Raw genomic sequence first — 25,137 nt, 5'->3', positions numbered from 1 at the left:
AATAAGGGATGCTATGTGATGTCGCATTGCTGAGGTTCTCGGTGTGTGCCGTGCTGCGGAATAAAACAGGGTTTTATTAACACCGGGTTTGTGTCTGCGTTTGTGTGACTGTGATGCACGGTGGTGCCTGCACTTGGTTTCCCTTAGGTTCTAGGCTGTCCACTTTCAGGCTTGCACAAGTTAACTTGTGGTAGGGCTTGAATGGTGCTCTGCTCACACACATTGATCTGGGAGTGTTGTTAGCCTGTTCTGACACTGTTGCTCATTCACCTTGACTGGATACACTTCTGTTCTATTGTTCTGGAAGTGGCTCTGGATAAGAGCACCTGCTAAATGTAATGTAATGTAATACAATGTAATGTAATGTAATGTAATGTAATGTAGTGACAGATCCCTCCGGCGGTCCACACCCCCGCGTGTGACGCCCGGGGCGACCGCTGCCATGGCAGCGACAGACACCGCAGTGACGATGAGTCTGGCTGTACAGACTGTCGCCGGTGATGACAAAAAAAGACTCCTCCCCTGGCAACATGGTCAGAAAAGAGCTGCCAGAAATCCACTGCCAGGCTGGGATTAGAAACAACACTGTCTGGGTCCTCTGGGGAAAAAAAAAAACAAAAATCTGTGGAAACTGGCATTTTGGCATTACCACCAGATACCGCTGACCAAACTGTAGAGACTGGGATGGCTACTGGCATCTCTCTCTGTCTCTCTGTCTCTCTTTCTTCCTCTGTCTCTTTATGTATCTCTCTATTTCTCTCTCTCGGACACTATATTGTCTATCTTTTTGTCTCTGTCTCTCTCCCTCTCTTTCCCTCTGAATCTTTCTGTCTCAGTCTATATCGCTCCCTTATTTCTCACTTTGGTTTTAATGTTAGAAGCACGTCTTTCCTTTGAGCTCCCCGAGACCTATAAATGGTGTCAGGAGCCAGACTCACATCCAAATGGATGCAGCTTCCATTCCACGGTGCTATAGTGCCTTTGTGGAGGCATCTGTCTGCAGCCTCTCACCACTGCAGTGAATCACCATGCGTAAGGGTGTCTCCGAAGCAAATTCAGAAAACTAGTATGAAGCATGAAGTCAGCAGAAACGCTTGTCTTCTTGCCTTTGTATGCCTTGTTATGTAGTGCTTTAAGCTGGAATGAGCTCTCCTATAAGTTTATTAGAAGACCCTGTCAAGGCCAGCACAGATCCACACGATGAGGCCTGAGTGTATGGAGTCTTCCCAATGTGGTAAGCACCAATTCACCAGACTCCATACGGTTTAGCTCCATCAGCGGAGACAAAAGCCTACAGGACCCAGATCATCTCCTCCTCCGTGTTCATGTTAATGAAAGCTGAATTACAGGTTTGGGCTGGCGGGAAATGATTGTGTCCCATTCCATCCTGATGGCGGAATCACCTTCCTCACCTCATCTGTTCTGCCGAATCCCTCACTATTTTCAAGAAACATCTGAAGACACAGCTCTTCCGCACTCACATGACCACCTAAATCGCTACCACCTAAAGCAATTTCTTATGTCCTAGACTTTGTTTTCCTTTAAAAAAAATGTAATGGTTTCATGCACTTGTGTTTCTGCTGGCTAACTGGTACCTTGTCTGGCCAACTATCGAAACTTGGTCATGCAGCACTTCCAATACTGTGACTCCGTGTATGGCTTTCACTTGTAGGTCTCTTTGGAAAAAAGCATCTGCCAAATGAATAAATGCAATGTAAATGTAAAATGTAATGTAAATGTATCCTCGCCGACCGTCCTCAAACCAGCCCAAACCAGCAGACGATGAGACAACACTCCCAGACCAGTGAGTGTGAGCATAGCACCATTCAAGCCCTAACGCAAGTTAACAGAGGGGGTGTCAGTCACCTGCTGGGTGTGGCAGTTGCCCACTGGATTTTGAGGCAGAGGAACATTTTGGAATATCCGGATCACATGGTGTCCATCCCACCAACCTCATGCTAAAGAAGGTTAATATAAAAATGATTCTTATAACAAATTAATAATAATAAATATTAATCACAACTGTATAGGTTCCAGCAGTCTGCAGTCTGACACATAGAACGTGGAGTAAGATCGAAAAAAAAAAAAAAATCTCGAAAACATTTTAATAGAACACTGAACAGCCAGCTGGACGTAGAAGTTGAAGTGTTCGGTTTGTACCTGGAAACTGAATGGTAGGCTACGCCTGTCTACGTACGCAAGATGTCATCCAGCCCGTTTACGCAGCTGAGCTACTTGACGTTTCGGTTGTTCGTCACACCAGCCACAGGTCTCTGGCGCCACCTAGTGGTTAATCTCAAAACCTTCATTGAACTATACTGCAGCAAACCCAACGCTGAATGTTATTTTAACACTGTCAGCCTAACCAAGTGACACACTTCAGTCTCATTTGACCAGAAGACAGATGTAAAGACAATTTGTACTTGACTTGCCTCTATCCAACTTCACTATAATACTCCCTCAAGGCACACCCATGTGGCAATGAAATATATTGTATATTGAGGAATGTGTTATTCAGCCCAATAAAATATTACAAATACGTATAGAATATAGTAATGTAAAGCAGGAACATACCGCAATAACAGAACCGCAGCTCTCTGGTTTTCCTCAGATGTCTCCCATCCAAGTGCTAACCAAGCCCAACCCTGGTTTTGCTCACGCAGAGGAAGCTTGCAGCATGGTGTGGCTGTGAGCCAAATCACACATCGCTTTTATATGCTATATTCTTGTATCACTGTCAGACTCATGACACCCAGCTGTGCCTCTCCTTTACTTTAGGAACAGAGTGGATCCAAGTGCAAAGATTACTCAGGACGCAGGAGGTTTGGTTAAAAAGAAAACAAGATTTCCTTTACTGGAAACCTGGGAGAAACAACACAGGCTTGGTACAAGACCTCACGCACAGCAAGCATGGCAGCTCAAGACTGAGCAAAAAAAAATGCACAAAGGTCAGGGCTTAACAAAGAACACAGGTGTAGACAGTAACTAATTAACACAGGTGAAAGGCATTAACTAAATGAGACATAGAACACAGTAAGTTATGTGGCCATCTGGTGGCCAACTCGGGAAGCAGCAGCCATGTTCCTGATATTTACCCCATCCGATGCACAGGTCACGTCACGCATCTCAGCTCACCATGATCATCTCTCATTGTGGATGTGTCACCATATCCCCAGCCTCAGCCTGGCCATGACTGAGCCTCTCCACAGCCCAGCTCACCTCAGGAGTCCTCTCCCTTCCAGGATGTGACCATCATCCAAGGAAATGCTACAGTGACTTGGGGTGACGCATGACAGCAGTCTGACCTTCAAAAACCGCAAAGTATTCCTCAGTTGGGTGTGAAGGACCTAAGTGCTAATTATCAATTGTGTAACAATCAGCTTGTCAGTTGTGTGCACCTGACAATGAGTTGTAAAGGAACCAGCTTATTGGCTAACGAGCCACAGCTGATCGTGTCCTTGCTGTTAGTATGCATAGGCTGGTTTCTTTGTCTTTTTCATTGTATTTTAAAATAGATTATTGTTTGTTTTAAACTTTTGTTCTTTTTGGGTTCATTAATGAGAGAAGAGTCAGCCAGCTTCTCTAAATTGGGTCTGGCAATTTTTTTTTTCCACAACACCCAAAGACTCCACCCTTTCTTCAAACTTACCTGACTCAGCTCCCGGTCATCCCCCGCCCGGACTACTTCAACTTTCCCTTCGATGGTCTCCTTGTATGTGTGATCATACCCCTGCAGCATAATCCAGAACCGCCCACACTCTCCCAGAGTAATCGCATGTCTCAAACCAACTGGTCCCCCTCCATTGGTCACCGGTCACAGCTTGCATCTGCTTCAGAATGCCTACTGGGTGGTGAAGGGAACGGCTCCTCCATATTTACAAATGACCATCAGATCCTACACAGAGGGGCAGATTGCTCCGCCCATCATATTCAGTGCACCTGGATAAAGCTGTGAGTCTCATTTAGGTCTGTCTCCTCTGGCCCCAGTGTGGAGGAATGAGCTTCCCATCATGCTCAGGACAGTAGGGGCATCTTTTGTCACAGGCTGAAGACACACCTCTTCAGACTGTATCTATTTACCCACTCATGACTAATCTTTCCCTTATTTGTGTAGTGATTGTAATACTTACATTTACATTTACTCGTAACCGAAAGGTTGCCGGTTCAATCCCCGCTGGGACACTGCCGCTGTACCCTTGGGCAAGGTACTTAACCCACAGTTGCCTCAGTAAATATCCAGCTGTATAAATGGATGACATTGTAAAGAACTGTAACCTATGTACCTATGTAAGTCGCTTTGGATGAAAGCGTCTGCCAAATGAATAAATGTAAATGTAAATGTAATACTTGTTTTCTGTATTGGTATGGTTCTGTTTTAAATTACTGCACTTGTGATTTTACTGCGGCATGCATGTATTTATGATGGCACTGGCTATTGCAACACTACATAAGGGACTGTTGAGTTGTGTTAAGTATCTTTTGTTGATCCTGCAGTTTTGTTAGATGTACTTTGTACTCCCACTTTTTAAAGTCACTTGTTAAAAGCTAAGTGGTTAAATGTAAATATAAATGTAAAAAAAAAAACTGCCATTTTTGCCCAGTGTCGTTAATCAAGAGGAGACAAGTGTACTTGTATAGATGTACTCACTTTATTCATAAATTACAATAATAATAATTTCATCATTTCTAAAGGAGTAAAAAACTTTAAGACTGTGATTTCCCTTTGTGGAATTACAAACAGCACACATTTATTGCTAATAGCACTCACTTATTTCTAATTTCCAGTTCCATGATAATATTTTCATTTTTTTCATTATGAACTATTTTTGTAAACAATTCCTGTTAAAATTATTTTTTTCTTTGACAGATAAAAAGGCATACAACATTAGAAAACAAAAGGAAAGGGGATTAATATGAAATGTTAAAAACATACATCATTCCCAGCCAGTAACTGTAATATTAAAATGGAAGCAAAAGGACATTTTTTCCTAAATAACATAAAAGTCTTTGTGGCCATGGAAACAGGCCATAGAAGTAGCTGAAATGCATCACTGTGGGTGGACTATGGACAGTAAAATACAAAGTCTTCGTTGAGGCTGAACCTGGCAGATTTCAGACTATGCTTCAGTCTTTCTATTTTTTCCTGGAGCAGAGGTTTGAGACGGGCCCTTACAGAATCGTCAGTTAAATCCTCATCGGGACGTTCAGAATTCTTAACTCGTTCATCAACGACGTCCTCCCCGTTGAGGAGCTTACTTATAGCCTCACATTCAGCACAGTTTCCATGCTTCCAATGAGCTGCTACCATCCCTGAAGGGCTGAATTCTACATCTGGGAAAATGTCCACACATCTCTTACATGGAGGCCATGGGGTGTATCTCTGGGCTGGTGTCTGGCCACTGTTATTCCCTGTCTCGGCAGGGCCTGACCTCTCTATGGTTATAACCTGTGTTTCTCCATTGCGATCTTCGTCTTTCTTGTCATTCAACATGTGAAAAGCCGCCGAGCGCACAGTCTTTGGAAGCAATATTGACTTTTCACCTGCGTCAGCCAAACACACACCCAAGGCCACCTTACGATTCCATGTTTCAATGCAGGACAGATCAAGGAAGATGTTCCTCAGATTAGGACGGCGTCTGCATGCAATGGAGCCACCAAAGTAGTTCCTGGTTTTTTCTTTGGTTTGGTCATCTTCAAAATAGCAGAAACTCACAACAGTTGATGCAAAACAGAAAACATTTCCACATTCTTCGCCGTCATCTTTAGGGACAGCCATTGCTTCATTCAGTTTCAGCAGCTCCTGCAGGATTTCATGGACTCTTTCATCTCCCTTTGTTTCAACAACCTTGGGGAGAGATATGGTTTGATTAATCTTTTATATAACACAACCACAAACATAATCATATACATATTGCCAGCCAGCATCCCACCCTGTAACATTCCCCAGCTTGGTTTTGTCATGTAGTCACACAAATCTTACTCAAAATTAGAAAAAAAATTAATAGCAGAGTATCCATCACACAGAAATGAAATTTCAGTAAGCTTAAATTATGGGAATTATTTTGTACACTTATGGCAAATATTACAAGCTGTCCATGACATGGCACACAGCTTTGGCACACAGATTTGACTGACAGTGGAGATGCTCACAACTTGTCAGAGAGTCTCGATTCAATCTGTAACCTGACCAGTGGAGACGAGACATTAGTTAATTCCCTCGTGATGCAATTCAATTGTCCAGCAGCGTACCTAAGGTGTAAATATCGACTGCAAATTAAATAAGCACTTGCTCAACTTCAAATCTATGGACAAACTAAACTGCATTTAGGGTAAATAGACTCCTACGTCTGAAAAGTAATAGATGCTCTTACCGCATCAAGAAGAACTGAGTAGGGGGGTCTCAGGGGCAGCTTGGTTCGGTACCCCTCAAACACATCTGGATATATTTTTTCCAGGCGTGATGCGATTTTTTCACCCAAAATTTCAGATGGACAAATGGATGGAGAGCTTATGTATCCAAGGAAGAAAATACTGTGCAAAATCTGTTCAGAAAGAAAAAGGGTACATTTAAATCATGGGTAAATTTAATCCTGTCACACACGTGTATATTTTACAATAACGTTCACCTCTATGATTATTTATTTACATTTATTTTTAAAAATGTTAAAATTTGCCTGGGTACCAGTCGACACAGCAGGAATAATGAAGACCCTTTCTGGCAAGTATTGCAGTCTTCTTTCAGTTAAGTTGGTACATTTCTACAACTGAAGTCCATGCCCTCAAAACACAGCTGCCTAAACTTTTGATAATTGTTGCAAGACTATTTGTACATTTTCATTGCTTTCACATTGCTTTCACAAAACTACCACATTGGTTTCAAGCCCCAGTCTGAGCTGAATTTATTTCTTGACTAATGCAGATACATTATTAGAAATGTAAGATGTCAAATAACACAGATCAATATTAATAATGACCCAACAAACCTCTTTTATGTAGGCTTTTGCCTTTTGGCTGCTGAGTTCTCCACTCTTCTCAGAAGCCTTAATGAAGCTCAGAGATATCTTAATGAACACAGTGCTGCTCTTCAGAAGAATCCTCTGACGATCATTGTCCTTAACTACGTATTTCCTTTTTACTGTAACAAAAAAGAAAAGTGTTAATCAAGTGTAAGGGAAGTGACATCTTTTTTGTGACAATGTTAATGTTAAATAAAGTCACTCTAATCAGGAATCTTGCAAGTATGACAAAACTCACTACACAGGTGAGTTGTTTTGGTCACACCCTCCAAGAGGGGACAGAGCCAATCAGGATATGGGGGGGGGGGGCGGGGGGGTATGGAAAGAGATTCATGGGTGACATCAGCAGTACATGGAGATACTTCTATTACTCTGGAAAAAAGAATCGCACCTCTTCATCATCATGTGATAAAAGAGAACCTGGGATGAGGAACTTCAGAACTTTTCCAGAATAATGCCTGTCCTTTCTCCCTTGTTTAATATAATTCTCTTTACAAAACAATACAAATTGAACAGGATGTTCTGGATTTTTTTAGTCAGTTTAAGAGACCATACATTATAACTCGGAGTATTTTTATACAGTATAAATTATTATAACACGGTACACGTTTGTAAACACCAAGCGCTACATGTTGAATTTGGCTATATTCCAAAATAGGAATCAATCTAAGAATTAATATCTAACCTCAGTTTGACTACTCCTATTTCTCACGAGACAGCACACGCGCTGGAAGCAGAAATCTCTTCACTTGTGGCGAATATAGAGAATAATTGTTTGTTAGTCGGTGCTATCCGCTAGATGGTGGAAATGAGAGCAAACTGAAAGATGAATAATCAAGACAAGCAGTTAAGAAAAGTTAACGTGGCTAAAAATGTTCAATGAACATGACATCTACATCTCAAAAGTTCATTAAAACAAAATTACCGATATATTTCAAACCGATAAACCAAGGTTATTTGACTATTGGCTTATCACCGCACCAAGGTTTTTTTTTTTTTTCAATGAAAACCGAAATGTCAGGAAAAGAAAGATTACTTACAGGTTATGTCTAGCGTTTTGTTTTCAAATTAACAAGCTATACTATATACTCCACTTGTTAGTGAATAGATTCAGAATTCATTTCAAGTTCAATTTCGACTGAACAATACGTGACGAGCGATTTATTTCCTGCATAAACTTTTCCAAAAAAGTTAAAACGGCCAAAGCACGAGCGACTTATTTATCATATAACTCATGGAACTTGACTAAACCAGATTCAAAATTAGTTTTCTATACACACGACAAGCACATACATATGCTGAGGGTGAAATGCTCATAACCCATGAGACGAATTATCAGACGGTAAATCAGAAGTTACGTGTCAAACTGCTATGAACGAACGAATTGGCCTGTTGAATTTGCAGTGTATTGTTAGGCGGTGGAGTAAAATAAATTCACCTATAAGTAACAGTATTGTGTTGTGAGATTAAATTAGCCGAAGTTATTACCTTGTGTCCTCTCGCTAGCTGGCATGGTGTCGATCTGCAGCGATATCCCAAGTCTTTGGCAATTTCATGATTCATACAGGCAACTGGCGGAATTTTGAGGAATGGAAACTGAAACCAGGTCTGGTTCTGTGAAGGCTGCTATCAATCCGGTTACAACATCGAAAAGGCTTTCTATCACATCAATATCGACTGGCAATATAAAGATGAAAACTGTATATACTATATATAAAAAAAGAAGAAACTCGTCTTCATACTTGCGTTAAAAGTAGCGAACTTTCTTGATCAGACTGGACCCCGTGTGTATAATCAAAGTGCCCGCTACGGTGATGCGCGCAAGCCGAGCAGTGGCAGCATCACAGAACAGAGGCCTTTAAATAGGATTTAAGTTTCAACTGAAGCTTCGCGTATGTTATTTAATATTAGTTGGGACATCTATCGTGTAAATTACTTAATATAAAATGCACATTAATGTATTATTTGATGTTATGATAAGTCCATGTTACATTACATTAAATGTAATTAATTTAGCAGATGCTCTTATCCAGCGCAACTGGAGCGTATCCATTCAAATTAAATGAGCAACAATGTTAGAAAAGGCTAACAACTAAGGGAAGACAAGTGCACACACTACCATACATCACAGTCACTAGATTACAGAACCCATAATGTTTTTAATTCTCGATACTTCCTGTTCGATAAATTCCAGTTGCATGAGGTGAGAGAGAGAGAGAGAGAGAGAGAGAGAGAGAGAGAGAGAGAGAGAGAGAGAGAGAGAGAGAGAGAGAGAGAGAGAGAGAGAGAGAGAGAGAGAGAGAGAGAGAGAGAGAGAGAGAGAATTGGGCCTATACTGATTCATACGTGATGAATCTGATGCTGGCTGAGGTGGTCACGTTGAAAGGTTTTTGAATCTACCTTGATGTCTAGACGGATTTAATGTTTTTCATAATGAATATACAGAAACGTGTTACATTTATTCTTACATTGCTACAGTGTGTCCATTCAAGTTAAATGAGCATCAATGTCAGAAAGTGTCACAAAAGTGTCAGACCAGGATAACAACACTCATAGATGGTGAGTGTGAGCATAACATCATTAAAGCCATACCACAAGTTAACTTGTGCAACCTGACTAGGAGATGGAAACAAAGTACACTACATCACAAGACTGCATGTAAAATAAACATCAAATCCTAGCGGTAGAAGGTGTTAGGGGGCATAAATGTAAATATACATTAGTGGTATTTATATTTCAAGCAGTTTCATTCCAAAAGAAGTAAATTCAAATAAGCAGTCAACCAACATATAATGTAAAGGCCAATGTTTATTTTAAAAAAAATCACACAAATTGAAATAAAACAAAAAGAAGATAATACACATTTAACCTGTATGTATAAAATCAGGGTATCAAACTGGGTCATGGCAAACACCTGCCACACTCAGCAGAGCGGCCACCCAGGAGTGAAGATCAAAAAAGAAGGAAAAGATTTGTGAAAACAGCAGAAATCTTTTCCCTAATTCCATTTTTACCTTAAATACCACCATGAACGACACAATCATCAGTAATCTAGAATGCATTTTAATATGTTCAACAGTTTAAACAAAACAATTACTTTTTAGGCCCAATCCGAAATGGTTAACAATATATGCTCACAACGCTGCGATTCCAGCAGCATCTGCAGATACAGTATCTCCATTTCCTGGACTTGTCTGAGGTGTGTCTGAAAAGCAGAATAAGCAGAGTAGGTTAGTCTGTACCACAAGCAGATGGATTAGCAATCGACCACTTTTCAATCTACTGCACCATTGACTGAAAGCAAGTATACTCCAATAAGGATGATCTTAAGAAAGACGTGTTTACAGCACTGAGGTGTGAAAAGCTGGTGTCGTCACGATGGTCGAGCCGTTTGTCCTGACAGATAGAAATGACATTTACTGCTCAGCTATTTTCACCATTATTGAAATACATATAATCCAAAAATTTTACCAAAAGCAAGAAAAATTGCAATTTCATCTTTACCTTTTCTTGACCCTCTTGAGGTTGACTAGAGCTAAGGTACAGAAATCAGGATCCATCGGATTTCTCTGTTACATCTAAGGTTAGATGTAAGTAAACAAATGTCAGCATTATAGTCACATTGTTTTGTGGGGGGGGGGGGGGGGGGGGGGGTCAATATTCATATTCAAAAGCAATTTTCTGCTATTCAAAAAAAAAAAAAAAAAAAAAAAACCACACAGCAAAATGGTTGGTAGCCCAGGTATGAAACTCTAGTCTGAAAAGAAGCCAATCACTTAAATTATTAGCATGTATTTTTTACAAGCATACATACATAATCTGAGTGAGAGGTTGAAGGTCAACTGAACTCAGGGTGACATTTTCATAAAACTTAACTATAGTTTGTGCAAGTCTCCAAAACTCTAATGCAAAAACAATTAATCACTGAGGAACAGCGCTTTCCCGGAAATCCACGCCCTACGAATTCAGTGTTCCAAAGCTGCTCTCTTCATGTTAGCCTATCTCAGAAAACACACTCCTCCAGCTCAAACACTATAAGATAAACTCCATCACCCAATACCAGACTGCCTCTATGAAAACACGGGACAGGCACACCCAGTGATGTGTAACGTCACGGAAAGCTGCGCGCAGATCATGAGTCATCCCGTGACTCATTACAGAGAAGCTGGCCAACACTTCTCCCATAAAACAGCCACAAAGAACAAAAGTTTGAAAGAAACATTTTTTTTTTTTAAACCCAAAACAAAACAAAACAAAGCAAAACAAAACAAAACAGCCTACACCAACCACTAGCACAGACAAAAACAGCCTTCCCCTGCTCCCCAGCCACACCTGTATTTAATCAGGCTTCAGGTATTAAGGTGTGGCTTGTTACCCAATAGGCTGGTTTTCCCTACAAATTGCCAACATGTGCATCCAATTAACAAATGATTGTCAATTGTCAATTGTCAATTAGTCTCTAGGGAGAAGTGGTGAAGGCTCTCCTTCACACTAATACAAGTGATGGGTGTTTGAACAGTTACTTTGCTGGCGTTTTCTCCCAGTGCATTCCAGCTATTTTCTCCATCTACATCATTTATTTGTTCATTCATTTATTTCTACAAAATGGTACAAGGCAGTTACGAACTGGAAATATGCAACACACTCAAACATTCTGCTGATTTATTATCAACGTAAAAGGGAACCACTTAGCTCAAAGAACAAAAGTTTGAAAGAAACACGGGGAATCTCTAAAGAGGATTAATAAAAGTCAAACAATGTCATTTATAAAAATGTTGTCACTTTATTAAAAAAAAATACAAAAATTAAATGAAAGACCAGTACATATTTTTATGTTTCATAGTATAAATTGCAAACAGAATAACAGAACAAGCATATAACTTGTAGAATTGAATTATAATTTATTACAATGCTACCATGAAAACAGTATGAAACAAGTGTGAACTCTAAAAAGGCAAGTTTTTCATGGATGGCATGTATAAATAAAGGCACTCTGCATTTAAGCAGGAATCACACTGCTTTACTTAGGTATTTTTAAAGTACATATTAAAAACAGCGAGAACAGCTAAATCACTATAGGGGAAAGATACCTTCCAAAAGGCCGTGGTGCGGTGTGATATTCCCTTCGTGGTATTCAATACATTGAGATGATTTAGAACAGATCCATTACCTAATGTATATTACAGTCTATTATAATTTTATATATATAATTTTTTTTTATATACACTTACATATTTATTGCACAGAATACTTACTGGAATTTCACAATGATAACCTGGATCCCTGTACATAATTATGGCCAACAAAATGAGCATATAAAATTTGAAATTTTACCCAATATAAAAAAAGATTTAATACAAAAAGTGTAATATTAAGTAGTGCCATGACTCAGTGACAAAGCAATTTATCTAATACAGAATTAGGTGTGGGTTTTCAGTTATATTTTTATATGTTTTTTTTTTAAAAAGGGTACAGTTCTGTTCTGTTCTGTTCTATTTCACACAAGAATATGGTCATATTATGAGAGAATAAGACAATGGCTTACATCCAGTTATACTGGTATATTTAAGCACTTAATTCATTCCTTTCATTTTTCATTGCTGCTAAAGATGTAAAAAGGATGACCATAAAGAATGCTGCTATTCAAACCAAATTGTGAGTTTCTTTTTGTGATGTATATGCTTCCAGCTCACAAAATGATACAGGCAAGCATTCCATCTACACGAAAGTGCAGTAAAAGGATGAATACAAACAATGGTTTGAGAAGCACAGTGCTGTCATGGTTGGAAGACTATGGACTGTAAAATTCCAGCTGCTCGCCAAGTTGGAAACCCCTCTGGATGAGAATCTCTCTCAGTCTTTCTTCTCTGGGCCGGAGCAGGAGAGACAGTGCAGTTTCCAGGGATGCAGGGGTGTTACGGAGCCTAAGAGCCCTTGAGATGACTTGACGGGGCAGTAAAACCCTCTCATTAACACTGCGCTCGCCACAGAGAAGTTTACTGACAGCCTCACACTCTGCACAGTTTCCATGCTTCCAGTAAGGTGCATGCAGGCCTGCAAAGGGCGGGGGTAGGAACTTCATGTTTGGAAATATGTCCACGCATCTCAAGCACGGCCTCATCGGTAAGCATTTCTGAGCAGGTCTGCTGCCACTGTTATTCATACCCTGACTGGGTTTGCGCATGTCAAAAGCGAAAGAATGGACGAACTGTGGAAGAAGTACTTGCCCAATTGTTTCGGCAGCCAAACAGACGGCCAAGGCTACATTACGACTCCACGTTTTGATGCAGGACAGATCGATGAAGATCTGCCTCTGTCTCCAGCCTTTGCATGCCACAGACACTCCAAAGTATTTCTTAGTTTCCTCTTTGGTTTCATTGTCTAAAAAATAGCAGTAGCTCACAGCGGTTGCTGCCAAACAGAAATCATTTCCACAAATGACTCCATCATTGTTAGGTACGTGCATTTTCTCGTTCAAATCCAGCAGCTGATTCTGGACTCCACAGACATCGTCTCCATTAGTCGAGATAACCTTGGAGAGAGATAATTAGATTAGCAAACTTGGAAAAGACAGAACAAACTTACAAATGTTGCAGCTGGATTCATGAGTCCTAAGCTTCTAAAGTGATACGTCTTCTTACCACATCGAGAAGAATGGAGTAAGGGGGCCTCAAGGGAAGTTTGGTTTGGTACCCCTCAAACACGTCTGGATATTTCTGTCTGAAGGCTACTGCAATCTTTTCACCCAGAACATCAGATGGATGGATGGATGGAAAGTTAATGTGTCCAAGGAAGAATATGCTGTGCAAAATCTGTTGAGAAAAAAAGGCAAATTTCATTCATCGTGTTGCATTCGTGTAAATTTTACAAAGACACTTACCTCAGAGAACTCAACAATCCAAGATGCAACATGATTGGCTTTAGCATACAGATGAAATCAAAATGTACTAATTTTCCATTTTCTAAAATCAAACCAATACATTATCAGCATTTAGCAGATGCTCCTATCCAGAGCAATTCACACATGTTACTTATTAACATGTTATCTATTTATAAAGCTGGATATTTACTAAGGCAATTTTGGGTTGAGTACCTTGCCCAAGGGTACAAGAGCTGTGCCTCAGCTGGGAACTGAACCTGCAACCTTTCAGGTATAAGCCCTTCTCCTTGCCACTGCACCATTCACATTAATGATAGAACCTGCTTTTGAGATTACAACAGTAAATTTAAATATTAATGTCCTGACTAGTTGCAGACATGATGAAACAGACCAAACTTCTGTGAAGGTGCACGGGACCCCTTCATTTATCTTAATTCCCAGTATGGCCTCCTAATCATATCCCAGTTTAACTACGTTTAAAAAATTCTTGCCTTTTCATCACAAATGATGTGTAATCAGTATTATCTAACTTGTATCCCCCAGGCAGGTGTTAACCCTAACAAAAGAAATAAAAAATCACAATCACCAAAAAAGGACATAATCATTGCTATAACATACTACTACTACACTAAACCATTTTAAATACTCAACATTACTGACTGAAATATTGTCCATTATAAATAACCATTTACAAACCTGTTAAAATTTAAATCATTGTAGAATCTACCTAGTAAAACATTTGAAGAGGAAAGCTGTGCAGTTTAGCTAGGTAGCTGGGTGCCAGTCCTCACAGCAGGATAACAGAAAGACTCTTTCTGGCAATGATGAATGCTGCTCTACAAAGTCTTACTGGAGTCTTAAAACAAATAACCAAAAATGCAGCTGCGAGACTGGGCCTTCCACAGGCTACACTGTCAAAGCTTTTAAAAGATATTCAGATTCATGAAGTGTGAAGGAGGTATAACATCACAAAATATAAAGGAATGTGAATTTTAACATTTGACATAATTCCTATAGTTTGAAAACTTTCATGATGATATTTCTCACTTGAATACGAGAAAACGCATTTGGAGCTTAAAAGCTAATCAGATCCATTCTCTTGGAAGTTCTCTTTTGCTCTGTAAAGATGTGGTTGGTACAAGCAGAGTGCACTGAATGTCCCTTCACTATGGAAGACATTGATATCCTTGTAAGTGATGAAAGCCACTGTATAAATTAAATTCATTCTTTATTCGTCATCTGTATTCTTATGCTGTATTGAACGACTTAACAGTGCAAATATTTTTAAAGAGCAAAGGTTACAATTGCTTTCATAACCCCATGAGCTACTTCCCTCCTGCAGCTTTCCCACCTCCCCCCCCCCACCCCCCGTTTTCAGACCTCAGTGGTATCCTCTGCCATCACCATCTAAACCAGGTGTACATGGAATACAGTTTGTAGCATACAGACAGATCCATGGGGACATACAGAAGACTCAGGTGCACAAATACACACACAAAGACAAAGACACACAAAAAAAGCACACCAAAGCAGAGGTTTTAAGACACCCTTAAAATTAATGTGAGGCTCCAGTTCTATTTCAATTTATTTGATGGCCCAGCAAAGATACACTATTAGAAACATAAGAGGACATACAACAGATATACAATTGTGAAGACCTGACAAACCTCTTTTGTGTAGGTTTTTGCCCTTTGGCTGCTGAGTTTTCCACTTAGCACAGACGTCTGAATGAAGCTCAGAGACTTCTCAATGAACACAGTGCTGCTCTTCATTAGAATCCTCTGATGTTTAATATCCTGCAGTGTGTAATTCTCTTTCGCCATCTTGAAAAGCATCACAAAAAAAAAACAGCAACATTTAGAGTTGCACTCCATTTACAGAAAGAGACAAATGCGTGACATCAGCAGTACATGGAGATACTTCTATTACCCTGGAAAAGAATCACACCTCTTCATCGTCACATGATAGATACAACCTGGGGGAAATTCAGATTTATGGAACAAATATGGAATTCCTCTTATTTTGTTTCATAATACTCTTTTTACAAAACAAAATACACATGAAAGTGATTTTTTCTTTCTATTTAGTCAGTTTAAAAGACCATACTTTTTACTAGGAGTACTTTAATACAGTATACATTATTATAATACAGTATACATTTAAACATCATCTACTGCATGTTGAATTTAAGTATAAAATAAGCGGTCAAAGTCGCATGGCTGGTACCCCGTAGACCCGGGTTCAAGGCCGGGTGGGGTGACTGCTCTCACCCTTCGCTACAAATGGTGTCAGAGTGGGATGGCTGACTGCGAGGCCATCAGAAGTGTGCCCAGTGTGTGAGCCGTATGAGGGACCCCCAGGTTAGGTTGGTACCCCGTAGACCCAGGGCCTTCGCTACAGTAATGATCACCAATTACCATCTACTCTTGCTTCTGTTTCTCACAGGAAATTATACGTGCTAGAAATGTGAAAAAAAACATAAATATCTTCGCTTTTTAGTACTACGGCAAACACAGCCAGTAATTGTTGAATGTTGTCAGCACTTCCCGCTAGATGGTAGAAGTGAGAGAAACTGAGGAATAAACACATTTACACCCAGCCAATTTAAGAAAAGATAATATCGCAAAAGAACATGACATCTACACCTCAAAAGTTAAAACAATATAAAAGCACCGACTATTTCATATTTCAGATTATTTCAGATAAGCCGACGTTATTTGACTGTTGGTTTGTCGCCGTCCGCGTCGCATTTTCAACTACAAGGAAGGAGCTCTTGGCTACAATCAAAACCGTCACGCCAGGAAAATAAAGCTTATTGAATGCTTTCGAATAAAATTCAAAACTACATTTGAGAGAATACATTCAAACATAATTTCAAATTCATTAATTTCAAATTCAGCTTTGAGCAGTAAAAGTTACCAGCGATTTTTTTCTGTAAACTGTGAAAGGTTAAACAGTACAGCAACACCCATTACACGATTTGTTCACGACATATATGATGTATAATATATAATATATGTTGTATGGTAATATAGGTCTACTAGAGCCACCTCCGAATATAAAATTATTTTGAATGCGTCTACCCAACACACCCATGTACAAGCTTACAGTGAAATGGACATGAATCATATAACGGCGTCAGACTAAGAGTCTGTTAAAAGTTTAGCGTCAAACCACCTAATTGTTGAATGTTTAGTCTACCGCCAGGCTATAGAGGGGAATTGGTTAATCTAGAAACAAAACTATTGTACTGAGAGATTAAATTTGGCGTAGTTATTACCGTGCGTCTTCTCTTCAGCCGGTATGAAAATCTTCTGTGATAATAACCCACCTATCTCCCAGTTTTATGATTCGTATGCAAGTGACGGAAGTTAAGAGAAATGAAACTAAAAGGGTAGTTTCGAAAATGGCGATATAGCAAAGCGAGTTATCGATATCGAATTTGAGACTTTATCACATGACTATTAACTGGTAATATAAAGATAAAAAAAATACTGTGGGCCCATGTATTAAAAAGAAGAAGGTAATTTTAGGGATCGTAGGCCTATGCATTCATCGCAGACAGCAGAGACGGTCGTTGCAACACTGTTGAATCAGCCCTGGGGGGGGTGTCCTGAAGTTGTCTGGGAGGATCACTGCCCCCCTCCCTGTCAGCGGCACAATGCAGCCCCTACTTACCAGCATCAGCAAACACACACTGCACTGCCCCACGGCCCTTTCACTGTGCAGCTCATTAGAAAATCAGCTACAAGCTGGTGGCTTAAAATAAACAAGGTGTACATGTTGATTGATCATCGTATGGCAGTACTCATTTCTCTTATTTTATTAGTCATTTGTTATCAGGCAGCACAGTGACTCAGTGGTTACCATTGTTGCCTTACAGCAAGAAGGTCCTGGGTTCGAATGCTGGCCGTCCCAGGTCCTTTCTGTGTGGAGTTTGCATGTCCGTGTTGTGGGTTTCTGCCAAGCGCTCCAGTTTCCTCCCACCACCAAAGACATGTATGTTAGGGTTGACCAAAGCATTACTCCTAGTGTGTGTATGCTCACTGTGTATAGGATGGGTTAAATGCAGAGGACAGAATTCCCCATGGGGATCAACAAAGTATCTGTTGATTATTATATTATGGCAGTACATTTATTTAACTACTAAGCATAGTTTTATTTTACATCACACACATGCATACTAAATTAATAATCACTGACAGGTTACACTGCACTGCCCCATGACCCTTTTACAGTACAGCTCATTAGAAAATAAGCTACAAGTCAGTTTAAAGTAAAAAAGTGTGGTGTACATGACTAATTGATTGACTAACTGACTAACTGACTGATCAATTAATCCACTCTCTTCATCAAACACTGTAAGATAAACTTCACCACCCGATCCCAGCCTGCCTCTGTATGAAGGTGCACAGGCATAGGCACACCCAGTGATGTGTAACGTGACTCATACAAGCGATGGTTATTAAACTCAGGCTACAGAGGGTGTGTCCAGGTTTGCTCCCAACGCATTTCCAACTGTTTTTATTATTTATTCATTTCAACAAAATTGTACACAACAGTTGCAAACCACAAACATCCAATGCACTCATTCTGCTGCAGTTTATGCAAAGCATTCCCAAGCAACCTGTGGAAGTGTCCATGAGTCAAATGTTAATATTTCATGTGGCTCATATTTGCATTTATTAGGGGCCAAGCGTTATTGACTGTTTTTTGGCATCACTGTTTTTTTCTCTCAATTAATCAGACTAATAAAATGATGTATATTCAGGTAAGCAGTTATGAATTAATTATACAGGACAGAAAAACTGGTAAATATAGATCTTAGTATACAAACTGTCCGCAAATATCACACGTATCCGGGAAACGAGCATCATTCTTGCATCCCTGCATCACAAAACACCATCAACAAAAATAGATGGCTTCTTAATGTGCAAAATGTAAACAAACAGTTAGCAGCTAACTGAGCTCAAACAAAAAATTTAAAGGCCTTCAAGAAAATCCAACAGCTCTGAGAATTTTTCCTCCTTGCTCTGGACAAAGTCCCTTGTGGCTTTGTCTATTCTTGGGATGCCAGCACTCTGCAGAATTTCCAAATATTCTTCTTCTGTCTGGAAAACAAAAACAGATTTTTGCAAATAAATGCACCAAACACTTTGACTGTCATGCATATCTGTTAGATTTCTGGGTTTATACAGCACTGAGGTGGAGTATCTCAGGCAGTCAATATCTCCAAGGAACAACTTCAGGGTCAGCCTTCTGTGTCATACACAGACAAGATTACACATCTTCTAGTGTCTTCTGAGAAAATGTTACACCTGCGTGGCGAGTAACCCTTTTCCTGGTCAAAAACAGCATTACGTATTTCTACGTATTCAAGGTGCAGCGTGTGAGTTTGGCTGGTTGTGCGTGTGTGCAGGTGTGTGTGTAGAAAGACAAAGCACAACACAGAATGTGGACAAGAGCACATTAGCCCATAACGTTATTACTGTCACGTCATCATGAAATCAGATCGTTGCCTGGACTAGAGGCAAACGCGGTAACGCCACTGGGGTCTCAGCCTCTGTGTCAGGTGCCTCTGTGTTAGATGCCTCTGTCAGGTGCCTCTGTTGTCCTGTCAGTGTCCTGATCTGACTCCCTCTCCAATGCTGTATCAGGCATCACATCACAAGGCTTCTACAGTTGTTGTGGAGTGGCTGGGAAGAATCAGTGCACATCAGTTCACCATTTTTCTCTCTGCAACTTTTACCTGGCCCTTAGCTGGTGTTTTCTGGTTCTGATTGATGCCAGTCATTCTTCTGGATCTTCTTGTAGAGGGCACCATCTCTTCCACTCACTGCGGACACCGGTATGCTGAGAACTAGGGTGCATTTTTAATAGCCGTATGTTCGTAACATTCAGTGGCTCCCAGGATCAAAATCGCACATCACTAACAGGTCATGTAGAGTTTTTTTTTCCTTTGCAAATAAACACTTACTCACTTTGAGACACACTTTCAGGCAGAGAATTAATATCACTGAATTCTTTCATTTCAAAACATCTCTTTTCTTCTCTTCTTCAGTGGCAGAAGTACTGACCGAAATAACTGACAAGTGATCTCGTGGTCAAACATTCATTTATTTAAATATCATCAGTTATGTCATGTGAAGCACTCTGACCATTGTGCCGCAGCACTCCAGGGTGGAGCAAGTGCATCGCTGCACTGGAGAAGCCTCAGTGTTCAGGCCCATCTTGACAGCAGCAAAGCTTTAGTGTTCAGGCCCATTGCTGCACTGGAGAAGCCTCAGTGTTCAGGCTCACTGTGCCACTGGTGAGTCTTTGGTATTTTTCTGTTTTTCATCTCCATCTCCATCTTCCCCTGCTGTGCCAGGGTACTCACACTGCCCACACAGTCACAATCACCATCTTTCTTTCCTGGAGTCTTCATCTCAGCCATGGCCCTTTGGACTCGGCAGAGGAGATGGAATACCAGTCTATGGGTGCAGTCAGTAGTGTCCACAGTTGAGGCAGTGAGAAAGACATCACTTCACTACTTCACTGTTGCTCCTCTTCCTCCATTTCTTCTGGATCCACAGTCTTTTCGGATTCTTCAAACTCCCCTGAAACCCACAATCCTCTGTGGGACGGTCGGGGTCAGAGTGCTGGACACGCGGTGGTCTCTGCAGCCTGATATGTTTGCTTCTGGCAGAAGTCAGACCTCAGAAAGCAGCTCTGAGCAAGCAGTACTAACGTATCTGAGGTGTTTCTGTCACAGAAAATTTTACGCAATCACTCACGGAGGAATCAAAGCTTGTTTCCACCCAGACGGTCACCACCAAACTGCGGTCAACAAATGGTGAGGGCTCAATGTGGGACAGCCATCACGTCTGTGCTCTGAGAATACAAGCTGCTTTGATGGTGAGAAACATTATAGCCCCTGAGTGCGACAAGCTCCACACCTGCAGCTGGACTTGTTGTAGAAACAGAACAGCAATGCCTTTGCTCTCTTTTATTAGGCGACGCAACACATGTGAAGAGGTAGAGGGAGCAAATGTGGTGTTCATACTTGACTATGGTACAATCAAGCATGCTATGGAATGCAGAAGGGGTTTGTGGGGGGGGGGGGGGGGGGGTGGGCACAATCCTCAGTGAACATGTTTTCACAAATAGGGAGAGATTGGGCATGTCTTTTAATAACAGCTTAAACCCAATTCACACAGAGGTAGTTACCCTGCCATCCCATGGATATTCCACCTGATACCTCCACCTTGGAAACCTCTCACACCTGAATTAACCAGGGTGCGCATTTGGCAAAGAGAGGTTGATTTTGAGTAGAAGATCATGTAAAACAATCAACCTTCTTATCAACATTTTACCTGGGGGTGATCATAATTACCTCGGGTGCGCAGTGCTGTCCGTATCTGTAGCTGTTGATGGGCGTAGACTCGGCACCAGTGGTGAGAAAGTCCTTTACTTTGTGGGCTACGTGGTGCAGCTCCTCGTTCTCATAAAAGTAGACTCTGTTGTGTTTGTCCACCAGGACGATCAGCTGCAGTCCCTCGGCCAATGAGGGGAAGTTATCGATGGCCCCCAGCACCACCATCTCCTCAGGCTCTGGCAGGTACAACTCCCCCCACGTCTCCAGCATATCCTTTCTACCCCAGTAGATGGTGCCACCCAGGTCTGTGACTCTCAGCGTGAAGCCTTTAGGGCTCTCTAAACCAACTCTCACTCCTCTGTGCTTTTTAACCAGAGCAGGAAACTCTTTGAAACTGCAGGTGGCTGTAAAATAGTGAATTTTATAGGTTAGAATTTTGTGCAGGTGCATCATCAAACATGAACCTGAAACGCGTCAAAAAGGTCAAACAGCAGGGTCAAGGTCACTTACTCAACAGCCATTCAACACTGTCAAAGATCTTGCAAATGAAATTTCAGTCATTAAAATGTTATCTTTACTGCCAGTTGCCGTGAAACAGTAAGTTTTATCCAGCCTAAACAAAAAACATTTCATAGTATTGGTTAGTATATGACATTCACAAACTTCAAGTAAATCAACAAAGACTTTTAATGTCAATAGGCTTTAAGACAGAAGCAGAATGGAATAAATGTCTTACAAAAGTCTGAGATGCATTTCTGGACAGTCTGTTTGGTGCTCTCGCTCTCCGTATCCTTGGTGTATCTGAAACATCAGAAGTGATTTAAAATGATGAGATCAGTCTCTCCAATAACCACATACCGTCATCAATCTTCTGAATCAGTCACTCACCCATCCATCCATTCAGAATCAGTTAACGCCAAACATACATTTTCTTCACATTGTAAACAAATAAAAAATAATATTCAGTAATAAATCAGTTTTCAAGCATTTTAAAACAATTCTCAGAATCAGAATGGACGGCTGTGTATTATTTGAACTACACAGCTCAAGGCTCCTTCCAAACGAAAAATTATTTTTGATACAATGTTTCAGAGTAATAGCACAGGTCCTGGGATTCAGCAAGATGACCTGAGTCCAGGACAGAGTCACACAAATGCTGAGTCTAGTGCATCATATCAGCCTTGAGCGAGACCTACGTCTCTGTCACAAAGTTACAAGAAAATGTTCTGCAATGTGCGCTTATAAATTAGATAAGCACTGTAGCCAAACAAGCTTGTCCAGCAGCCAAAAAAAGCTGATAAAGTTGAGGCAAGAGAACCTCAGTGAGTTTAATTTCAGAGTAGTTCATACGTTTAACATCCTGGTTTCTTCCTTAAAAAAAATCATTAAATACTACTTACCCATTTTTCCGGTATCCATTGACGTGATGACCGTTGTTGTAATACTTTGTCATGCTTCCCATATGTTTGTATACAGACCTCAAATAGGAGTGTATTTGGGGTTTGTATACAGCCAGATGTCCGCTGAGCGGTTTCGGGTGGCCTTCTCGAGATTCGGTCGACAAGAACTGGGGTTCACAGCTCTGCAAATTTGAAGAGTGTCTGTATTAGTTACTGAAAGCACTGAACCATTAGAATGATTGTGTCTGTTTTGAAGTTTCCCTTATTAGAATCTGTATGAATGCTTCGGATCTGAACACAATAAAAGTGCACCCTGAAGTGAATATGTTTCAGTAACATCTCTGGGCATGTGTTCATCTGAAAACCAGTAAAATTACTTCTTTTTTAAACCAGATGTTAATCCACTCTATGACCACAATAAAGTAACAATTTTCCCCCAATGAAATAAAGTTATAATGACAATAACGATTAATGACATTTTAGACTGAAGTGACACAATGTAATACCAGTCATTGATGCACATTTTCAATATTACTTTATTCATAGAGAGTTTAATTTTCCCTAAAAGTCGGAAAAAAGGTATGGAAATAGAGTTTGTGTTTATATTTAATGAAACATGAACTCTCTCTTCAAGGGGACTTACTTGAATCTTGAAGCCAACAGCCCACACAAAGTAAGCTCTCCCCTTGTCCCCTACATTCTGTGCTGTTATTAAGATGGACTCCAGAATTAGCCTCACTAAGTTACCTAGCTTGGTTAAGTAAAAGGCTTGTACCATGGTACTTGAACGGTCCAAACAGAAGACGCCCATTTTCATCAACATTATCTTTCAGTCGCCTCTGACCGAAAGCCCTGTGATGAAAGGTGTCTTCTATGCGACATGGCAAGGCATGGTACAGCTACTTTTTACTGCCAAAGCAGGAACTGCTGAGGCTTAAGCACTGGGCCTCATCTTTAAATACAGCGAGGTCCATGAATAGGAAACTGTTTAAGGCAGAAGAAAATGTGGAAATATTAGCCACATCATTTTACACTGCTTTTACCTGCCTGTTCAGCCATGCAACGAACAGAAAGCATTGAAAAGTCTTAAAACATTGCTGCAAGTCTTAAAATATAGCTGCAAAGTTGAAGAGCAGAATGTGTGACATATCTAATATGTGACAAAACAGAGAGTGCAGCTAGTGATTATTGATATAATTAGGACAATTTAAACTGCACTGAGATTTACAAACTGCTGTAAAATATCTCATCTCTAAATGTTTTTGAGGATGCGGCTGTCTAGTCATGCAAGTCACTTTAAGTATAGACTGCTGGCCAGCAATCAAGTCAGTACACTAGTAACATCCTTGCACATTAACTAATTAAGAGATAGCCTCAGTTGTAGACAGAACTTGAGAATCGTAGCCAAATGTACTTTAATTCCCGAGCACCCTTCCCCCCTTCCCCCCCATTACGTGATCTTTGAAAGTGTTGTCTCAGTACAGACACTTCCAAAGCAATGTGCCAAAAGGCGTTGTCTTTAACAACTATCCCAGGGAACACCCTAGCGCCACGAGGTGGTGAGTCATGCCAGTTATAAAACCACGCTTGTAAATACGACATTTCGCCACTGAAATCAATTTAAACATTACTATATTATCAAATTATGTCGCGTTGTTATGCATATGTGGCCAAAGCTTCATTATTCGCTAAATCAATTCCACTGTATTTTTAACAATGTGTTTTTCCAATATCTTAACTACGTCACACACTGCGGTTTAGCGGAGAAATCGAAACTTAACGTCGTTTTAACTTTTTTCGGCCATCTTTTTTCGATTTTTCGGCCATCTTTTTTATACGCAGTTACAAAGCACATTTTTAAATCTGACATTTTAAGTAACGTTAATGCTCCCGAAAAAAAATAAATTACTTACTACAAAAAAATAAGAAGAAAGCAAGATGAATAGAAGTGGTTGGATCTCTCAACAGCGCCCCCCCCTTTCCCCTTCCCCCTTTCCCCTTCCCCCTTCCCCCCTCCACGACGGCAATGTTACCTTTTAGAGGATTTGCGCGCTTAGGAGACAAGGTTTCTTCCTGTTCTGTATTTACTTGTTCGTGGTGGCGGTGTTTTGCTGTTTCTATGTAAGTATTGTAGAGACAAAAAAAGCAAAAACAACAAATACAGAGTAAGCTTAAAACAACATACACAGCTTTTCTGTCCAAAGGTTCGCTGCGTTGTAAAGACGACGCGGATGTGCTGGAAGCTTTTGTCAGGGGCGTAGCAACTTGCAACGTAACCAGAGGACGTCAGCGGAACAAGTCATACCAGGACTACGATCTGCTCAAAACAAGCTAAAACATATATGGGTACGATAAAATATCCGCGCACAGCTGAAAAAAATTAAGACTTTTATTTCTTAAACTCACGTGCGGTAGGCTACGTGCACAAAGTTAGAAACGGTGACTGACAACCAAAGCAGTTTTTGTCGGAATTTGGTGAAATCT

The 25,137-nt window shown here is 40.5% G+C and overlaps 1 protein-coding gene and 2 long non-coding RNA genes across 3 annotated transcripts; all 3 read right to left on the bottom strand.

The window, feature by feature from the left end:
* Positions 1-4,944: 4,944 nt before the first annotated feature.
* LOC118795158 lies at positions 4,945-7,043 on the bottom strand. Its single transcript, XR_005005785.1, has 3 exons — positions 6,984-7,043; positions 6,372-6,542; positions 4,945-5,845 (listed from the first exon to the last, which is right to left on the bottom strand). It is a non-coding gene; the product is annotated as an uncharacterized LOC118795158 (long non-coding RNA).
* Positions 7,044-13,673: 6,630 nt separating this feature from the next.
* On the bottom strand, positions 13,674-17,358 carry LOC118794457. The gene is made up of 3 exons (XR_005005768.1): positions 17,177-17,358; positions 15,564-15,719; positions 13,674-13,828 (listed from the first exon to the last, which is right to left on the bottom strand). It is a non-coding gene; the product is annotated as an uncharacterized LOC118794457 (long non-coding RNA).
* Positions 17,359-17,817: 459 nt separating this feature from the next.
* Positions 17,818-24,905, bottom strand: LOC118794456. The gene is made up of 5 exons (XM_036552712.1): positions 24,687-24,905; positions 22,654-22,835; positions 21,990-22,054; positions 21,272-21,657; positions 17,818-19,007 (listed from the first exon to the last, which is right to left on the bottom strand). The coding sequence occupies exons 2-5, from the start codon at positions 22,713-22,715 to the stop codon at positions 18,879-18,881; spliced, it is 642 nt and encodes a 213-aa protein (XP_036408605.1). The 5' UTR covers positions 22,716-22,835; positions 24,687-24,905; the 3' UTR covers positions 17,818-18,878.
* Between the last annotated feature and the right edge of the window lie 232 nt (positions 24,906-25,137).

The sequence above is a fragment of the Megalops cyprinoides genome, chromosome 19 (genome assembly GCF_013368585.1).
Source record: "Megalops cyprinoides isolate fMegCyp1 chromosome 19, fMegCyp1.pri, whole genome shotgun sequence".
NCBI classification, from domain to species: domain Eukaryota; kingdom Metazoa; phylum Chordata; class Actinopteri; order Elopiformes; family Megalopidae; genus Megalops; species Megalops cyprinoides.
The sequence above is the reverse complement of the archived record's forward strand: the minus strand, read 5'-3'. Positions and strand labels throughout refer to the sequence as shown.